This window comes from Hordeum vulgare, chromosome 3H (assembly GCF_904849725.1).
Source record: "Hordeum vulgare subsp. vulgare chromosome 3H, MorexV3_pseudomolecules_assembly, whole genome shotgun sequence".
Taxonomy (NCBI): Eukaryota; Viridiplantae; Streptophyta; class Magnoliopsida; order Poales; family Poaceae; genus Hordeum; species Hordeum vulgare.
In genome coordinates this window covers 100,827,558-100,841,591 of record NC_058520.1, presented here as the reverse complement: position 1 = coordinate 100,841,591, position 14,034 = coordinate 100,827,558, and the positions used below count along the sequence as shown (strand labels likewise).

Below are 14,034 nucleotides of genomic sequence, written 5' to 3'. Positions count from 1 at the left end.
CAAGGTCCTTCATTGATTTTTTTGTTCAAATAGGCCTTTATGCTCTCCAACATCTCTATATTATTCCCCATCAATAATATGTCATCCACATACAGTATGAGGAAAGCTACAGAGTTCCCACTCACTTTCTTGTACAGACATGCTTCTCCGTAGACCTGTATGAACCCAAACGCTTTAATCACCTCATTAAAGCAAATGTTCCAACTCCGAGATGCTTGCACCGGCCCATAGATGGAGTGCTGGAGCTTGCACACTTTGTTAGCACCCTTAGGGTCGACAAAACCTTCTGGTTGCATCATATACAACTCTTCCTTAAGGTTCCCGTTAAGGAACGCTGTTTTGACGTCCATTTGCCAAATTTCATAATCATAAAAGGCGGCAATTGCTAACATGATTCGGACTGATTTCAGCTTCGCTACGGGAGAGAAAGTCTCTTCGTAGTCAACTCCTTGAATTTGTCGAAAACCCTTTGCGACAAGTCGAGCTTTGTAAACGGTTACATTACCGTTTGCATCAGTCTTCTTCTTGAAGATCCATTTATTTTCTATGGCTCGCCGGTCATCGGGCAAGTCCACCAATGTCCATACTTTGTTCTCATACATGGATCCTATCTCAGATTTCATAGCCTCAAGCCATTTGTTGGAATCCGGGCCCACCATTGCTTCTTCATAGTTCGAAGGTTCACCGTTGTCTAACAACATGATTTCCATCACAGGGTTGCCGTACCACTCTGGTGCGGAGCGTGCCCTTGTGGACCTTCGCGGTTCAGTAGTAACTTGATCCGAAGCTTCATGATCATCATCATTAACTTCCTCTTCAGTTGGTGTAGGCACCACAGGAACAACTTCCCACGCTGCGCTACTATCCTGTTCGAGAGGGGGTGTAATTACCTCATCAAGTTCTACCTTCCTCCCACTTACTTCTTTCGAGAGAAACTCTTTCTCTAGAAAGGATCCGTTCTTGGCAACAAAGGTCTTACCTTCGGATCTAAGATAGAAGGTATACCCAATAGTTTCCTTAGGGTATCCTATGAATACGCATTTCTCCGCTTTGGGTTTGAGCTTTTCTGGTTGAAGTTTCTTCACATAAGCATCGCAGCCCCAAACTTTAAGAAACGGCAACTTAGGTTTCTTGCCAAACCATAGTTCATACGGTGTCGTCTCAACAGATTTAGATGGTGCCCTATTTAAAGTGAATGCCGCAGTTTCTAATGCGTATCCCCAAAATGATAGCGGTAGGTCGGTAAGAGACATCATAGATCGTACCATATCTAATAAAGTGCGATTACGACGTTCAGACACTCCGTTGCGTTGCGGTGTGCCAGGCGGCGTCAGTTGTGAAACGATTCCACACTTCCTTAGGTGTGTGCCAAACTCGTGACTCAAATATTCTTCTCCACGATCAGATCGCACACATTTAATTTTTCTGTCACGTTGATTCTCAACCTCACTCTGAAATTCCTTGAACTTTTCAAACGTCTCAGATTTGTGCTTCATTAAGTAGATATACCCATACCTACTCAAATCATCGATGAGAGTGAGAACATAACGATAGCCACCACGAGCTTCAACGTTCATTGGACCACACACATCAGTATGTATTATTTCCAATAAGTCGATTGCTCTCTCCATTATTCCTGAGAATGGAGTCTTAGTCATCTTGCCCATGAGGCACGGTTCGCATGTGTCAAATGATTCAAAGTCAAGAGATTCTAATAGTCCATCAGTATGGAGCTTCTTCATGCGCTTAATGCCGATATGACCAAGGCGGCAGTGCCACAAGTATGTGGGACTATCATTATCAACTTTACATCTTTTGGTACTCACACTATGAATATGCGTAACACCATGATCGAGATTCATCAAGAATAAACCATTCACCAGCGGGGCATGACCATAAAACATATCACTCATATAAATAGAACAACCATTATTCTCTGACTTAAATGAGTAGCCGTCTCGCATTAAGCAAGACCCTGATGCAATATTCATGCTCAAAGCTGGTACTAAATAACAATTATTAAGGTTTAAAACTAATCCCGACGATAGATGTAGAGGTAGCGTGCCGACGGCGATCACATCGACTTTGGAACCATTCCCCACGCGCATCGTCACCTCGTCCTTGGCCAGTCTCCGCTTATTCCGCAGTTCCTACTTTGAGTTGCAAATGTGAGCAACAACACCGGTATCAAATACCCAGGAGCTATTATGAGCGCTGGTAAGGTACACATCAATAACATGTATATCACATATACCTTTAACGTTGCCGGCCTTCTTGTTCGCTAAGTATTTGGGGCAGTTCCGCTTCTAGTGACCTTTTCCCTTGCAATAGAAGCACCCAGTCTCGGGCTTGGGTCCATTCTTTTTCTTCTTCCTGGCATCTGGCTTACCGGGCGCGGCAACAGCTTTGCCGTCTTTCTTGAAGTTCTTCTTACCCTTGCCTTTCTTGAAACTAGTGGTCTTGTTGACCATCAACACTTGAGCTCTTTCTTGATTTCTTCTTTTGCAGACTTGAGCATCGAGTACAACTCGGGAATGGTCTTTTCCATCCCTTGCATGTTGTAGTTAAGCACAAAGCCTTTGTAGCTTGGTGGGAGAGACTGGAGGATTATGTCGATTATAGCATCATCCGGAAGTTCGACTCCAAGTGAAGTGAGACGACCGTGTAACCCAGACATTTTGAGTATGTGCTCACTGACAGAACTGTTCTCCTCCATCTTACAGCTAAAGAACTTGTCGGAGACTTCATATCTCTCGACACGGGCATGAGCTTGAAAAACTAGATTCAGCTCCTGGAACATCTCATATGCTCCGTGTTGCTCAAAACGCCTTTGGAGCCCCGTTTCTAAACTGTATAACATTCCACACCTAACCAGAGAGTAGTCATCACTCCGCGTTTGCCAGACGTTCAGAATGTCCCGGGCTGCTGCGGGAGCGGGAGGGTCACCTAGCGGCGCATCAAGGACATAAGCCTTTTTAGCTGCTTCAAGGATGAGCTTCAAGTTGCGAACCTAGTCCGCATAGTTGCTACCATCATCTTTCAACTTGTTTTTCTCTAGGAATACGTTGAAATTGAGGTTGACGTTGGCCATCTACAATATTTATAAAGACAACTTTTTAGACTAAGTTCATGACAATTAAGTTCATTTAATCAAATTAAGTATGAACTCCCACTTAAATCAACATCCCTCTAGTCATCTAAGTGATACATGATCCATGTTGACTAACCCGTGTCCGATCATCACGTGAGACGGACTAGCCACCATGGTGAGCAACTTCATGCTGATCGTATTCAACCATACGACTCATGTTCGACCTTTGGGTCTCTTGTATTCGAGGTCATGTCTGTACATGCTAAGCTCGTCGAGTCAACCTAGGTGTTTCGCGTGTGTAAATCTGGCTTACACCCGTTGTATGCGAACGTTAGAATCTATCACACCCGATCATCACGTGGTGCTTCGAAACAACGAACCTTCGCAACGGTGCACACTTAGGGGAATACGTTCTCGAAATTTTAAGAGGGATCATCTTATTATGCTACCGTCGTTCTAAGCAATAAGATGTAAAACATGATAAACATCACAATGCAATCATATAGTGACATGATATGGCCATTATCATCTTTGCTCTTTCGATCTCCATCTTCAGGCATCGCATGATCATCATCGTCACCGGCGTGACACCATGATCTCCATCATCATGATCTCCATCATCGTGTCTCCGTTAAGTCGTCACGCCAACTACTACTATCACTACTACTATAGCTAACCGTTAGCAATGAAGTAAAAGTAGTAAGCACATGGCGTTGCATCTCATACAATAAATTAAGACAACTCCTATGGCTCCTGCCGGTTGTCATACTCATCGACATGCAAGTCGTGAAACCTATTACAATAACATGATCATCTCATACATCATACATGCAACATCACAACTTTGGCCATATCAAATCACATGTCAAACCCTGCAAAAACAAGTTAGACGTCCTCTAATTGTTGTTGCAAGTTTTACGTGTCTGATTTGGGTTTCTAGCAAGAACGCCTTCTTACCTACGTGACAGCCACAACGATGATATGCCAAAGCTATTTACCCTTCATAAAGACCCTTTTCATCAAATCCAATCCGACTAGAGTAGGAGAGACAGACACCCGCTAGCCACCTTTATGCACGGTGTGCATGTCTGTCGGTGGAACCAGTCTCATGTAAGCGTACGTGTAAAGTCGGTCCGGGCCGCTTCATCCCACAATACCACCGGAAAAGAATAAGACTAGTAGCGGCAAGAAAATTGAAAAATCATCGCCCACAACTTTTGTGTTCTACTCGTGCATAGAATCTACGCATAGAAAACCTCGCTCAGATGCCACTGTTGGGTAACGTAGCCTAAATTCAAAATTTTCCTACGCATATTCAGATCTTCCTATGGAGAGACCAACAACGAGAGAGGGGTAAGAGCATCTTCATACCTTTGAAGATCGGCAAGCACCGGCAAAGAGGAGGAGGAAGAAGGGCAGGGCTGCGCCGAGGGAGAGGCAAAAGTCTGTCTTCCAAGGGCCAAAACCCCTCTCTATTTATAGGAGGAGGGGACGGGGGCTGCGCCACCCCTAGGGTTCCCTCCCTAGGGGCCGTCGGCCACCAGATAGGAAAGGGGGGGCTAGGGTGGGGAGGGGTGGCGCACCACCTGGTGGGCCTTAGGCCCACCTAGCTTAGGGTTTGCCCCCCCTTTTTCTCTCCCCCACACATTGGGCTGAGTGGGGAGGCGCAGCAGACCACCTAGGGGCTGGTTCCCTTCCCCACTTGGCCCACCTTACCTCCCGGGGTCGCTGACCCCCTTCGGTGGACCCTCGGGGCCACCTCCGGTGGTCCCGGTACGTTACCCGTGATGCCCGAAACACTTTCGGTATCCGAAACCATCCGTCCTATATATCAATCTTTACCTCCGGACCATTCCGGAGCTCCTCGTGACGTTCGGGATCTCATACGGGACTCCGAACAACTTTCGGTAACCTCGTATAACAATTCCCTATAACCCTAGCGTCACCGAACCTTAAGTGTGTAGACCCTACGGGTTCGGGAGACAGGCAGACATGACCGAGACACCTCTCTGGCCAATAACCATCAGCGGGGTTTGGATACCCATGGTGGCTCCCACTTGCTCCACGATGATCTCATCGAATGAACCACGATGTCAAGGATTCAATCAATCCCGTATACGATTCCCTTTGTCTGTCGGTATAGAACTTGCCCGAGATTCGATCGTCGGTATACCTATACCTTGTTCAATCTCGTTACCGGTAAGTCTCTTTACTCGTTCCGTAGCACGTCATCGTGTGACTAACTCCTTAGTCACATTGAGCTCATGATGATGTTCTACCGAGTGGGCCCAGAGATACCTCTCCGTCACACGGAGTGACATATCCCGATCTCGATTCGTACCAATCCAACAGACACTTTCGGAGGTACCCGTAGTGCACCTTTATAGTCACCCAGTTACGTTGTGACGTTTGATACACCCAAAGCACTCCTACGGTATCCGGGAGTTGCACAATCTCACGGTCGAAGGAAAAGATACTTGACATTAGAAAAGCTTTAGCATACGAACAATACGATCTAGTGCTATGCTTAGGATTGGGTCTTGTCCATCACATCATTCTCCCAATGATGTGATCCCGTTATCAATGACATCTAATGCCCATGATCAGGAAACCATGATCATCTATTGACTAACGAGCTAGCCAACTAGAGGCTTGCTAGGGACACATTGTGATCTATTTATTCACACATGTATTACTGTTTCCTGTTAATACAATTATAGCATGAACAATAGACGATTATCATGAACAAGGAAATATGATAATAACCATTTTATTATTGCCTCTAGGGCATATTTCCAACAACAGGAACCTCAAGCAGCGAGAACGATTCAAAAGTAGGAAAACACCCAAAAATGGACTCCTGCACCACACTTACGAATACGACAAGAAATGATTATGGAATGCTCACTACCGCAGGTGCAGGAAATCTGGAACATATCTCTAATGCCCTTCATGTTGAAGCTCTAGCAGTACTAAACGCGCTTAATGCAGCAACCAACATGGGGTGTAGCCACGTCATCTTTCAAATGGACTCCATGGTACCGAAGAAAACGATCTCAAGCCGGAACTATGATCTAGCGCCACTCGGAGCCTTGCCGCAAGAGATTAAATTTCAAATGAAAGTTGCTTTTGGTAATGTTAATCTTAATGTATGTCCAAGGTCCTCTAACAATGCAGTACATGTCTTAGCTGCACATGGAGCTTAGGGAATGACAGTTATAAAATTTGGTTAGGCCATGGAGCTTAGGGAATGGCAGTTATTGTTGGGGAACGTCGCATGGGAAACAACAATTTTCCTACGCGCACGCAAACCTATCATGGTGATGTTCATCTACGAGGGGGATTTCAGATCTACGTACCCTTGTAGATCGCACAGCAGAAGCGTCAATAAACGAGGTTGATGTAGTGGAACGTCCTCACGTCCCTCGATCCGCCCCGCGAACTGTCCCACGAACCGTTCCGCGATCCATCCCACGATCCGCTCCGATCTAGTGCCGAACGGACGGCACCTCCGCGTTCAGCACACGTACAGCTCGACGATGATCTCGGCCTTCTTGATCCAGCAAGAGAGACGGAGAGGTAGATGAGTTCTCCGGCAGCGTGATGGCGCTCCGGAGGTTGGTGGTGATCTAATCTCAGCAGGGCTCCGCCAGAGCTCCGCAGAAACGCGATCTAGAGGAAAAACCGTGGAGGTATCTGGTCGGGCTGCCGTGGAAAAGTTGTCTCAAATCATCCCTAAAACCTCCGTATATATAGGGGGGAGGGGAGGGGCCTTGCCTGAGCCCCAAGGGGTTCGGCCGATGGGGGGGGGGGAGGAGTCCTCCTCCAGTCCTAGTCCAACTAGGATTGGAAGGTGGAGTCCTTCCCTTCCTTCACACTTCCCCTTTTTTTCCTTTCTCCTTTGATTTTCTATCTCCTTGCGCAGGGGCCTCTCTGGGCTTGCCCACCAGCCCACTAAGGGCTGGTGCGGCACCCCTAAGGCCTATGGGCTACCCCGGGGTGGGCTGCCCCCCGGTGAACATCTGTAACCCATTCGTCATTCCCGGTACATTCCCGGTAATTTCGAAAACCTTCCGGTAATCAAATGAGGTCATCCTATATATCAATCTTCGTCTCCAGACCATTCCGGAAACCCTCGTGACGTCCTGATCTCATCCGGGACTCCGAACAACATTCGGTAACCAACCATATAACTCAAATACGCATAAAACAACGTCGAACCTTAAGTGTGCATACCCCGCGGGTTCGAGAACTATGTAGACATGACCCGAGGGACTCCTCGGTCAATATCCAATAGCGGGACCTGGATGCCCATATTGGATCCTACATATTCTACGAAGATCTTATCGTTTGAACCTCAGTGCCAAGGATTCATATAATCATGTATGTCATTCCCTTTGTCCTTCGGTATGTTACTTGCCTGAGATTCGATCGTCAGTATCCGCATACCTATTTCAATCTCGTTGACCGACAAGTCTTTTTACTCGTTCCGTAATACAAGATCCCGCAACTTACACTAAGTTACATTGCTTGCAAGGCTTGTGTGTGATGTTGTATTACCGAGTGGGCCCTGAGATACCTCTCCGTCACACGGAGTGACAAATCCCAGTCTTGATCCATACTAACTCAACGGACACCTTTGGAGATACGTGTAGAGCATCTTTATAGCCACCCAATTACGTTGTGACGTTTGATACACACAAAACATTCCTCCGGTGTCAGTGGGTTATATGATCTCATGGTCATAGGAATAAATACTTGACACGTAGAAAACAGTAGCAACAAAATGACACGATCAACATGCTACGTCTATTAGTTTGGGTCTGGTCCATCACATGATTCTCCCAATGATGTGATCCAGTCATCAAGCAACAACACCTTGTACATAGTCAGAAGACCCTGACTATCCTCGATCAACTGGCTAGCCAACTAGAGGCTTGCTAGGGACAGTGTTTTGTCTATGTACCCACACATGTATCTAAGTCTTCATTCAATACAATTATATCATGGATAATAAACGATTATCTTGATACATGAAGTATAATAATAACTTATTTATCATTGCCTCTAGGGCATAATTCCAACCGTTATAAAATTTGGTTAGGCCATTTTCCTGTGATTGTAACATTTTTTTTAAACGGAGGCAAAAGCTTTGCCTCATCTCATTAATTAAGAAGAAGAGGATTGATTAATGGAAAACCGAACGAAAACCGTTACAACACGTCCACACACGGTGACCTGACAACCCACATAAGAACGCACACACGTTGCCGAGGAGAAAACACTATCGAGGCTGCAGCCCGATGTCATCATCATCACACCTACACAAGGGAGACTCCGACTCCACCATCGACGACCATCAATATAGCCCACACCGCAAGCAAACGCCGAGGCCCACGCCGACCACTGCCAAACAGTCAACCGCACGCCCATCTACCAGGCAGCTCCGACTCTGTCGACGAGCATTGCAGGAGAAAAGCATTGAGCCTGCGCCAATCCAGCACTAGAACCGACCACGCGCCTCGCGTCATCGTCGGCTCGTTGCCGCAAGGACCCCTCCTCAGCAGCTCCAACTCCAAAAAGACAAAGTGAGGCACGACAACCCCTCGAACACGTCAGATGAGACCGATTACCAAACCTCAGCAGCAACCAACTCCGCTCGAAGCCGCCATCGTCATACAAGAAGTCACGCCAACCATCCACATCGCCAGTCAGGCACCTGTCGACCACGATGTTGTGCGTGTCCACCCCATGAAGCGTGCAACCGGGACCCAATGCTCTTCAAGGCGACGCCTCCAAAGGGGAAGCTACGATGACGACGCCGTCGTCCGGCCTGGACGGGCCTTAGGCTTTCACCCGAAGAGCAAGATCCGAGGATGGCAGACACGGGGCTCCACAACCGACGCCTCCAACAAGGTGAAACGACGCCCACTTACGCCGGCGCCATCGACCGACAAAAATCCGGCAAGCTTTCTCCCGGAGCACCCGTCATCACCATCAGCCTCGCGCATAGCACCTCCACTGGACACCCGCCTCCACGAAAATACCGCGCCAACAGTTTCGAAGAGCCAACACAAACTACTCCTCACCGGCTGCCGGAGCAGCACCGGCAAGCTAGATCTCGCAGCCTACCCGATCTGCAATCCCCCACCACACGCAACGAAAGCACGGCAACCCGCACGCACCCACCCACGAGCAGGGGCAAGAGAGCCGCCACCCTTTCACACCCGCGACGGTCGAAGCCAAATCCACCGTTGCTGCACATGGGGGCTACCCACGAGCAGGGCAAGGAGGGCCACCACCGCACCTCACCCGCGCCAATTGGACCTGCAGGCGCAAGATCCGGCGCCGCCGCACTCGGGAGTCGTCGCGGCTGGGCCATCAAGCCAGAGGAGAGTGCCTCCCATCACCGAGGGATGGAGCCGCAGCGCAACAAGCACCCCACCGGCGCCGTCCGTGGCGCGGGCTTAGCCCGGCCGCATCCTTCGGCGGCAGCAAGGGGGGAGGAGGGAGAGGGCGGCGCTGGCTAGGGTCCCCCGAGTCGCCTGGGGCGCGGGGATCGGCTCTATATTTTTCAGGGCCCTTGGGCAAAGTTAAAAAATGCCCCCCTATAGATAATATATGTACACATCTATAGAGATATATAAGGGTAAAATATTAAAGTTTACATCCGACCACACATTGTTATTTAGAGATTAGTTACCACCGGAAAATACCTTTTTAGAGCACATTTTTCTGATTCAATGAGTTTATTCTCTCGCTTTTTTTGTTTCCTTTTCTCAGAACCAGACTTGTGTTTCGACGACATTGGAACACCTAAGGTTGCAATTTTCAAAGAATTATCAGCTCAACTGAATAACTGATCGAAAGAATTAGGGCACTAGGCTTAGATGATAACTGATAAATCATACCTTTATCCGAGTAAGGTGGATGAGGAGGAGGGCGAATAGGCTATCAAATGCAGGGCCCTGATCGGATGAAACCGTGAGTAAACAATAAAGCAGTCTGTCGAAGTGTCGATCTCCATTGCAACTGCAGTCTTCGGGCGCGGCGCTGCACAGGAGGATGATTAGGCAAATAGGGTTCGAGTAAAGTTCAATGCAACTGCCGATCTCCATATCAGGTCTTCGATCCCCACTGCAAGTTCAAAGCGCGTGCACCTGGGCAGTCTTCGATCCCCACTGCAGGTCTGCACAGGGGCCCTGGGTCTGCAGTCAGGGACGATCTCTGGTGGTTGGTGCTGCCGATCTCTGGACTCTGGTGCTGCCGATCTCTGGTGCTATCCACTGCAGCTGCAGTGATGGCCCCTCCAAAACACGGGCCCTTGGGCGTCGCCCATGTTCGCCTAGGGCCAGAGCCGGCCCTGTGTTGCGATCACCGGGGTGTGTGATTGTAACTAACCAACGTAATGGAATAGTATATGTTCCTTTCAAAAAATAAATAAATAAAGCCATACCGAAAAGCCATGGCCTCTGCAGAAAGAACATCTGCGCATACATCAATCTTCCACTTCCCTGACGCAATACATTTTTCGTTTGTATCCCTCAAAATTGCTCCAGCTGGTGGAGCAAGATTACTTGTTGCTAGCCAGTAACCCAGTACAAATGTACAGTCCTACTCAACAATCCTTTTTCTCGAGGGACATGAACTGAACAAACCTCAAACAATCAGCGGATGCAAACTATGGTGGAGCAACAAATCCATGGTTTTGTGACAACTGAAATCTGTATAAATTGCAATATAGTCCTCCAATGTTTCTGCTTGTCAAGTTAACAAGCTCCAAACACAAACAACTCACAACATGACCACACGTTGAAATAATCTTACAAGACTTAGGGATGAAGGGCGCCAATCGCCCATGTAGTGTTAAAATAGGATACATAGATCACCTATTTATGTTTCTTCAGGTGCTTCAGGATTCTGGAGGGGCTCTTCCGAACATAGAAATTCCGACAGGAAATTTAGTTTGCCATGTGTTACAAACATGCAATGCTGGAGTTGTATTCACGAGTCCCTGACGATAAGACACAGAATGGTAGATTAATCTAAAGCTTCTCTGTAGCTTGCGTTTTGTGCATATGATTTGTCAAGCGCAATTAACTAGAGGCAATTGGTACTAAGCAACTACTAGCATATTACTACGTACTTTAGAGAGGACCAATCATTTTCGCGAGTAACAAACCCTAACAAACTACCAAATCAAATTGACCAGAGTGATTCAACAAAGCAGCTCTTCAGAAAATCTAAATGTGACCAACATCGGTTGATTGGTACCTGGCGATCTTAATATTTCTGAAGGATAGCATCACAGTAAGTATCAATGTAACCATGGCAAAGCAAAGGTGCTCCAAGGAATGCCCGCTAATGAAGTATCTATTCACACTGTACACCTTTCTGTCGGCAAGGCCTTCGAATCGTGCCAGAAGGTAAAAGCCTGCACCGAGATACCAATTAAATAAGAGTTTATTAAGGTTAATAAGTTTCGATGCATTAGATCAATTCGCTGTTACCTTACCTGTAGCAAGAAACCAAAATCTTGAGTGTGTATACTTTGGCGGGAACAAGAATAGCATTGCTGGAATGGCAACACAAGGAACCAGGTTTAAAACTACCCACAGGCGCATATCATCAAGAATCCTGCAGCCAGCCAAGCCAGAACAACACATTTTAAGAATTATTTGATACCAACCCAAAGTGGCCGGACCCTTCCCTGGACCCTGCGCAAGCGGGAGCTACATGCACCGGGCTGCCCTTTTTTTATTAGAATAAAGAAGCCCGACAACTGGGCACTTGTCTATACCTTTCACACGCACTGCTCACCAGTAAAAGAGACAAGAGCGAGATCAAACAAGATAACCCAGCCCTCTCATCAACTCTTTCAATTACCAATATCGACAAAAGCGAGGAGGCCGACATCATCATCTGCATTTTGAGAGCATCCAGTAAACATTCGTCTCAATAAAGGGTCTCATTGATCCCATTGGTTTATGCGCCAAAAGAATATTCAGATCAGATACATAGCACAATAATATTAATATCAAAATCACAAAGAAACCCAGATACATATAGTTTTCGCCTATGGTGAATGCTTGGATTTAAAATGTAAGTAGGCAAACTGCATTTTTAACAAAGTAATTTGCCAATAGAGTCCAAACTGTGCAAATCAAAAGTTCAGTTAACAAATATCTCAGTCCCTAAGTACACAAAAAAGACCAACTAATAATTAGGAAACTGCAGAGGTGAGGATGGCAGAAAGAAGAAATGTTTAGAATACCGGCAACCTGTCCCAAATTAACCGGTCATCATCTGGCTTGAGGTGATAGTAAGCTGAGCCAAATGCTGCCCCTACATTCCCCGCATAGAAGAGGAACCATCCCAAGGCCTCCCACCTTAAGCTACATAATTTCCACAGAGTAACATAGGTTTTATTAAACGCCAGTATAATTCATTTGACACATTCGGCAGAACACAAGAACACAACTTTCTTTGAAGTGACAAAATCTCAGCTACAAAATTTACTTCTGTGAAACTTAACACAATGCAAGGAGCACACTATCATTTCACTTCGGCTTGTTCTTTCAACAATGATAGAATATTTCTTTAGGGAGCAAGCCACAGGACGATTAGTTGTGCACTAAATGACAGATTTCTGAAAACAGGAATATCATACACATCTTAACAGACACATTTTAACCTACCACCCACATTTCAAATCCCATTAAATGTTTTATTCTACTCTGTTGCAAGACTGTGGATTCCTAAAGCTCATGCATTCCATCAAGAAATCTAGCAATAGGTAGGAAAACATGGTAAATTTTCCACATAAAAGAAAAAAAAAACAATTTCCACTGGATAAGAAATATTCTCTTTGATTAGAGCATTACTGCATATTCTCAATCAGTGGAGTTGAAGTTCATTGGGCCATGGTGAATCATGTTCATGGCCATCCTTCCGCAATACTCACATTTAACTTGAGCATCGTCCATTAATAATGTGCTCTTACTTGCTAGGTACTAGTACACACTTGTAAGGTTCTCAAGCATAATTGATAAGATGTGCCTCCTTCACAAAATTGTTCAAGGTCTTTTACTGCGAATTTGACAATTTGATTATTCGTCCAATTCTTTAAAAAAACGAGTATAGAAAAATCCTCCAAATGATGCATATCATGTGAAGCAAAAAATATAGTCCACTTCTTTGGTTATTTAAGCTAGACATTTCCCCAAATTGCTGGTGTGCGAGCAAGGGAAAGGGCATGGCTCACCTTATTCCAAAGCATCCACTGCCGAAGAGGCACAGGATGAGTCCTGGTACTCCAGCAAGGAGAAGCGGGTAGGCGGTTAGCACGTTGAGGGTGTTGGGCACGCCGAGGAGGTTGCGCATGTCGGCGAAGAGGTGGAGCGCCGGCGAGTGGCGGAGTCGTGGTGTGGCCACGAGAAGCAGCGCCGAGGCTAGGACGGCGCCGCCTGCAATCGCACGGCGACGGTTGTCGGTGCGGAGGACGGCTGCCGCGAACGGACCTAGGCCGAGGCGGCCACCGCCGCGGTGGGAGTAGTCGGCGGCGAGATGCATGCCTGGATTTTCAGATGCAGCAGTTACTCCGGCTTCAGGCCTAGATTCTATTTTCTTGGGCCGTCTTATTCTTTTGGGCCTTCTTTTGATTCTCTCTCCCTTTACACCATATCTTCTAAAAAATATATCTTGTCTCAATATAATCTATCCCTCAAAATAAAATAAAAATCTAAAAAAATCTGCTCCACTCAAACCATTTTTTTTCTGCCGGAGGCCAAAAAAGGAACTCTAAAGAAAATCTGCCGTGCTAAACAAAATCTGCCACATAAAGTAGCATTTCTCCCCTCAAAAACACCAACTAGTTTCTCCAGTTACCTAAGACAGTTTTCGAGCAAACTGAGTTCTTATTGTGCGAGGAAGTTGGTACTCAA

The 14,034-nt window shown here is 46.6% G+C and overlaps 1 protein-coding gene across 3 annotated transcripts; it reads right to left on the bottom strand.

The window, feature by feature from the left end:
- Positions 1–10,797: 10,797 nt before the first annotated feature.
- On the bottom strand, positions 10,798–13,689 carry LOC123443122. 3 transcript variants are annotated; one of them, XM_045119391.1, is made up of 6 exons: positions 13,356–13,679; positions 12,366–12,486; positions 11,892–12,013; positions 11,607–11,728; positions 11,366–11,525; positions 10,798–11,105 (listed from the first exon to the last, which is right to left on the bottom strand). In XM_045119391.1, exons 1-6 carry the CDS (start codon positions 13,661–13,663, stop codon positions 11,096–11,098), a joined length of 843 nt encoding a protein of 280 aa, XP_044975326.1. In that variant the 5' UTR covers positions 13,664–13,679; the 3' UTR covers positions 10,798–11,095. The 3 variants fall into 3 exon arrangements, with proteins under 3 accessions (XP_044975326.1, XP_044975325.1, XP_044975328.1); XM_045119390.1 differs by lacking the exon at positions 10,798–11,105 and having other exon boundaries at positions 11,113–11,525; positions 13,356–13,683; XM_045119393.1 differs by lacking the exon at positions 10,798–11,105 and having other exon boundaries at positions 11,382–11,525; positions 11,602–11,728; positions 13,356–13,689.
- Positions 13,690–14,034: the final 345 nt, after the last annotated feature.

Bases quoted from the DNA above. Each gene is read 5' to 3' on its own strand.
- LOC123443122 (XM_045119390.1), bottom strand. From the start codon at position 13,663: ATGCATCTCGCCGCCGACTACTCCCACCGCGGCGGTGGCCGCCTCGGC. The intron at 12,487-13,355 runs GTGAGCCATGCC...GAAATTATGTAG, and splicing joins AGTGGATGCTTTGGAATAAG to CTTAAGGTGGGAGGCCTTGG. The intron at 12,014-12,365 runs GTATTCTAAACA...CTCAAAATGCAG, and splicing joins TAATTTGGGACAGGTTGCCG to ATGATGATGTCGGCCTCCTC.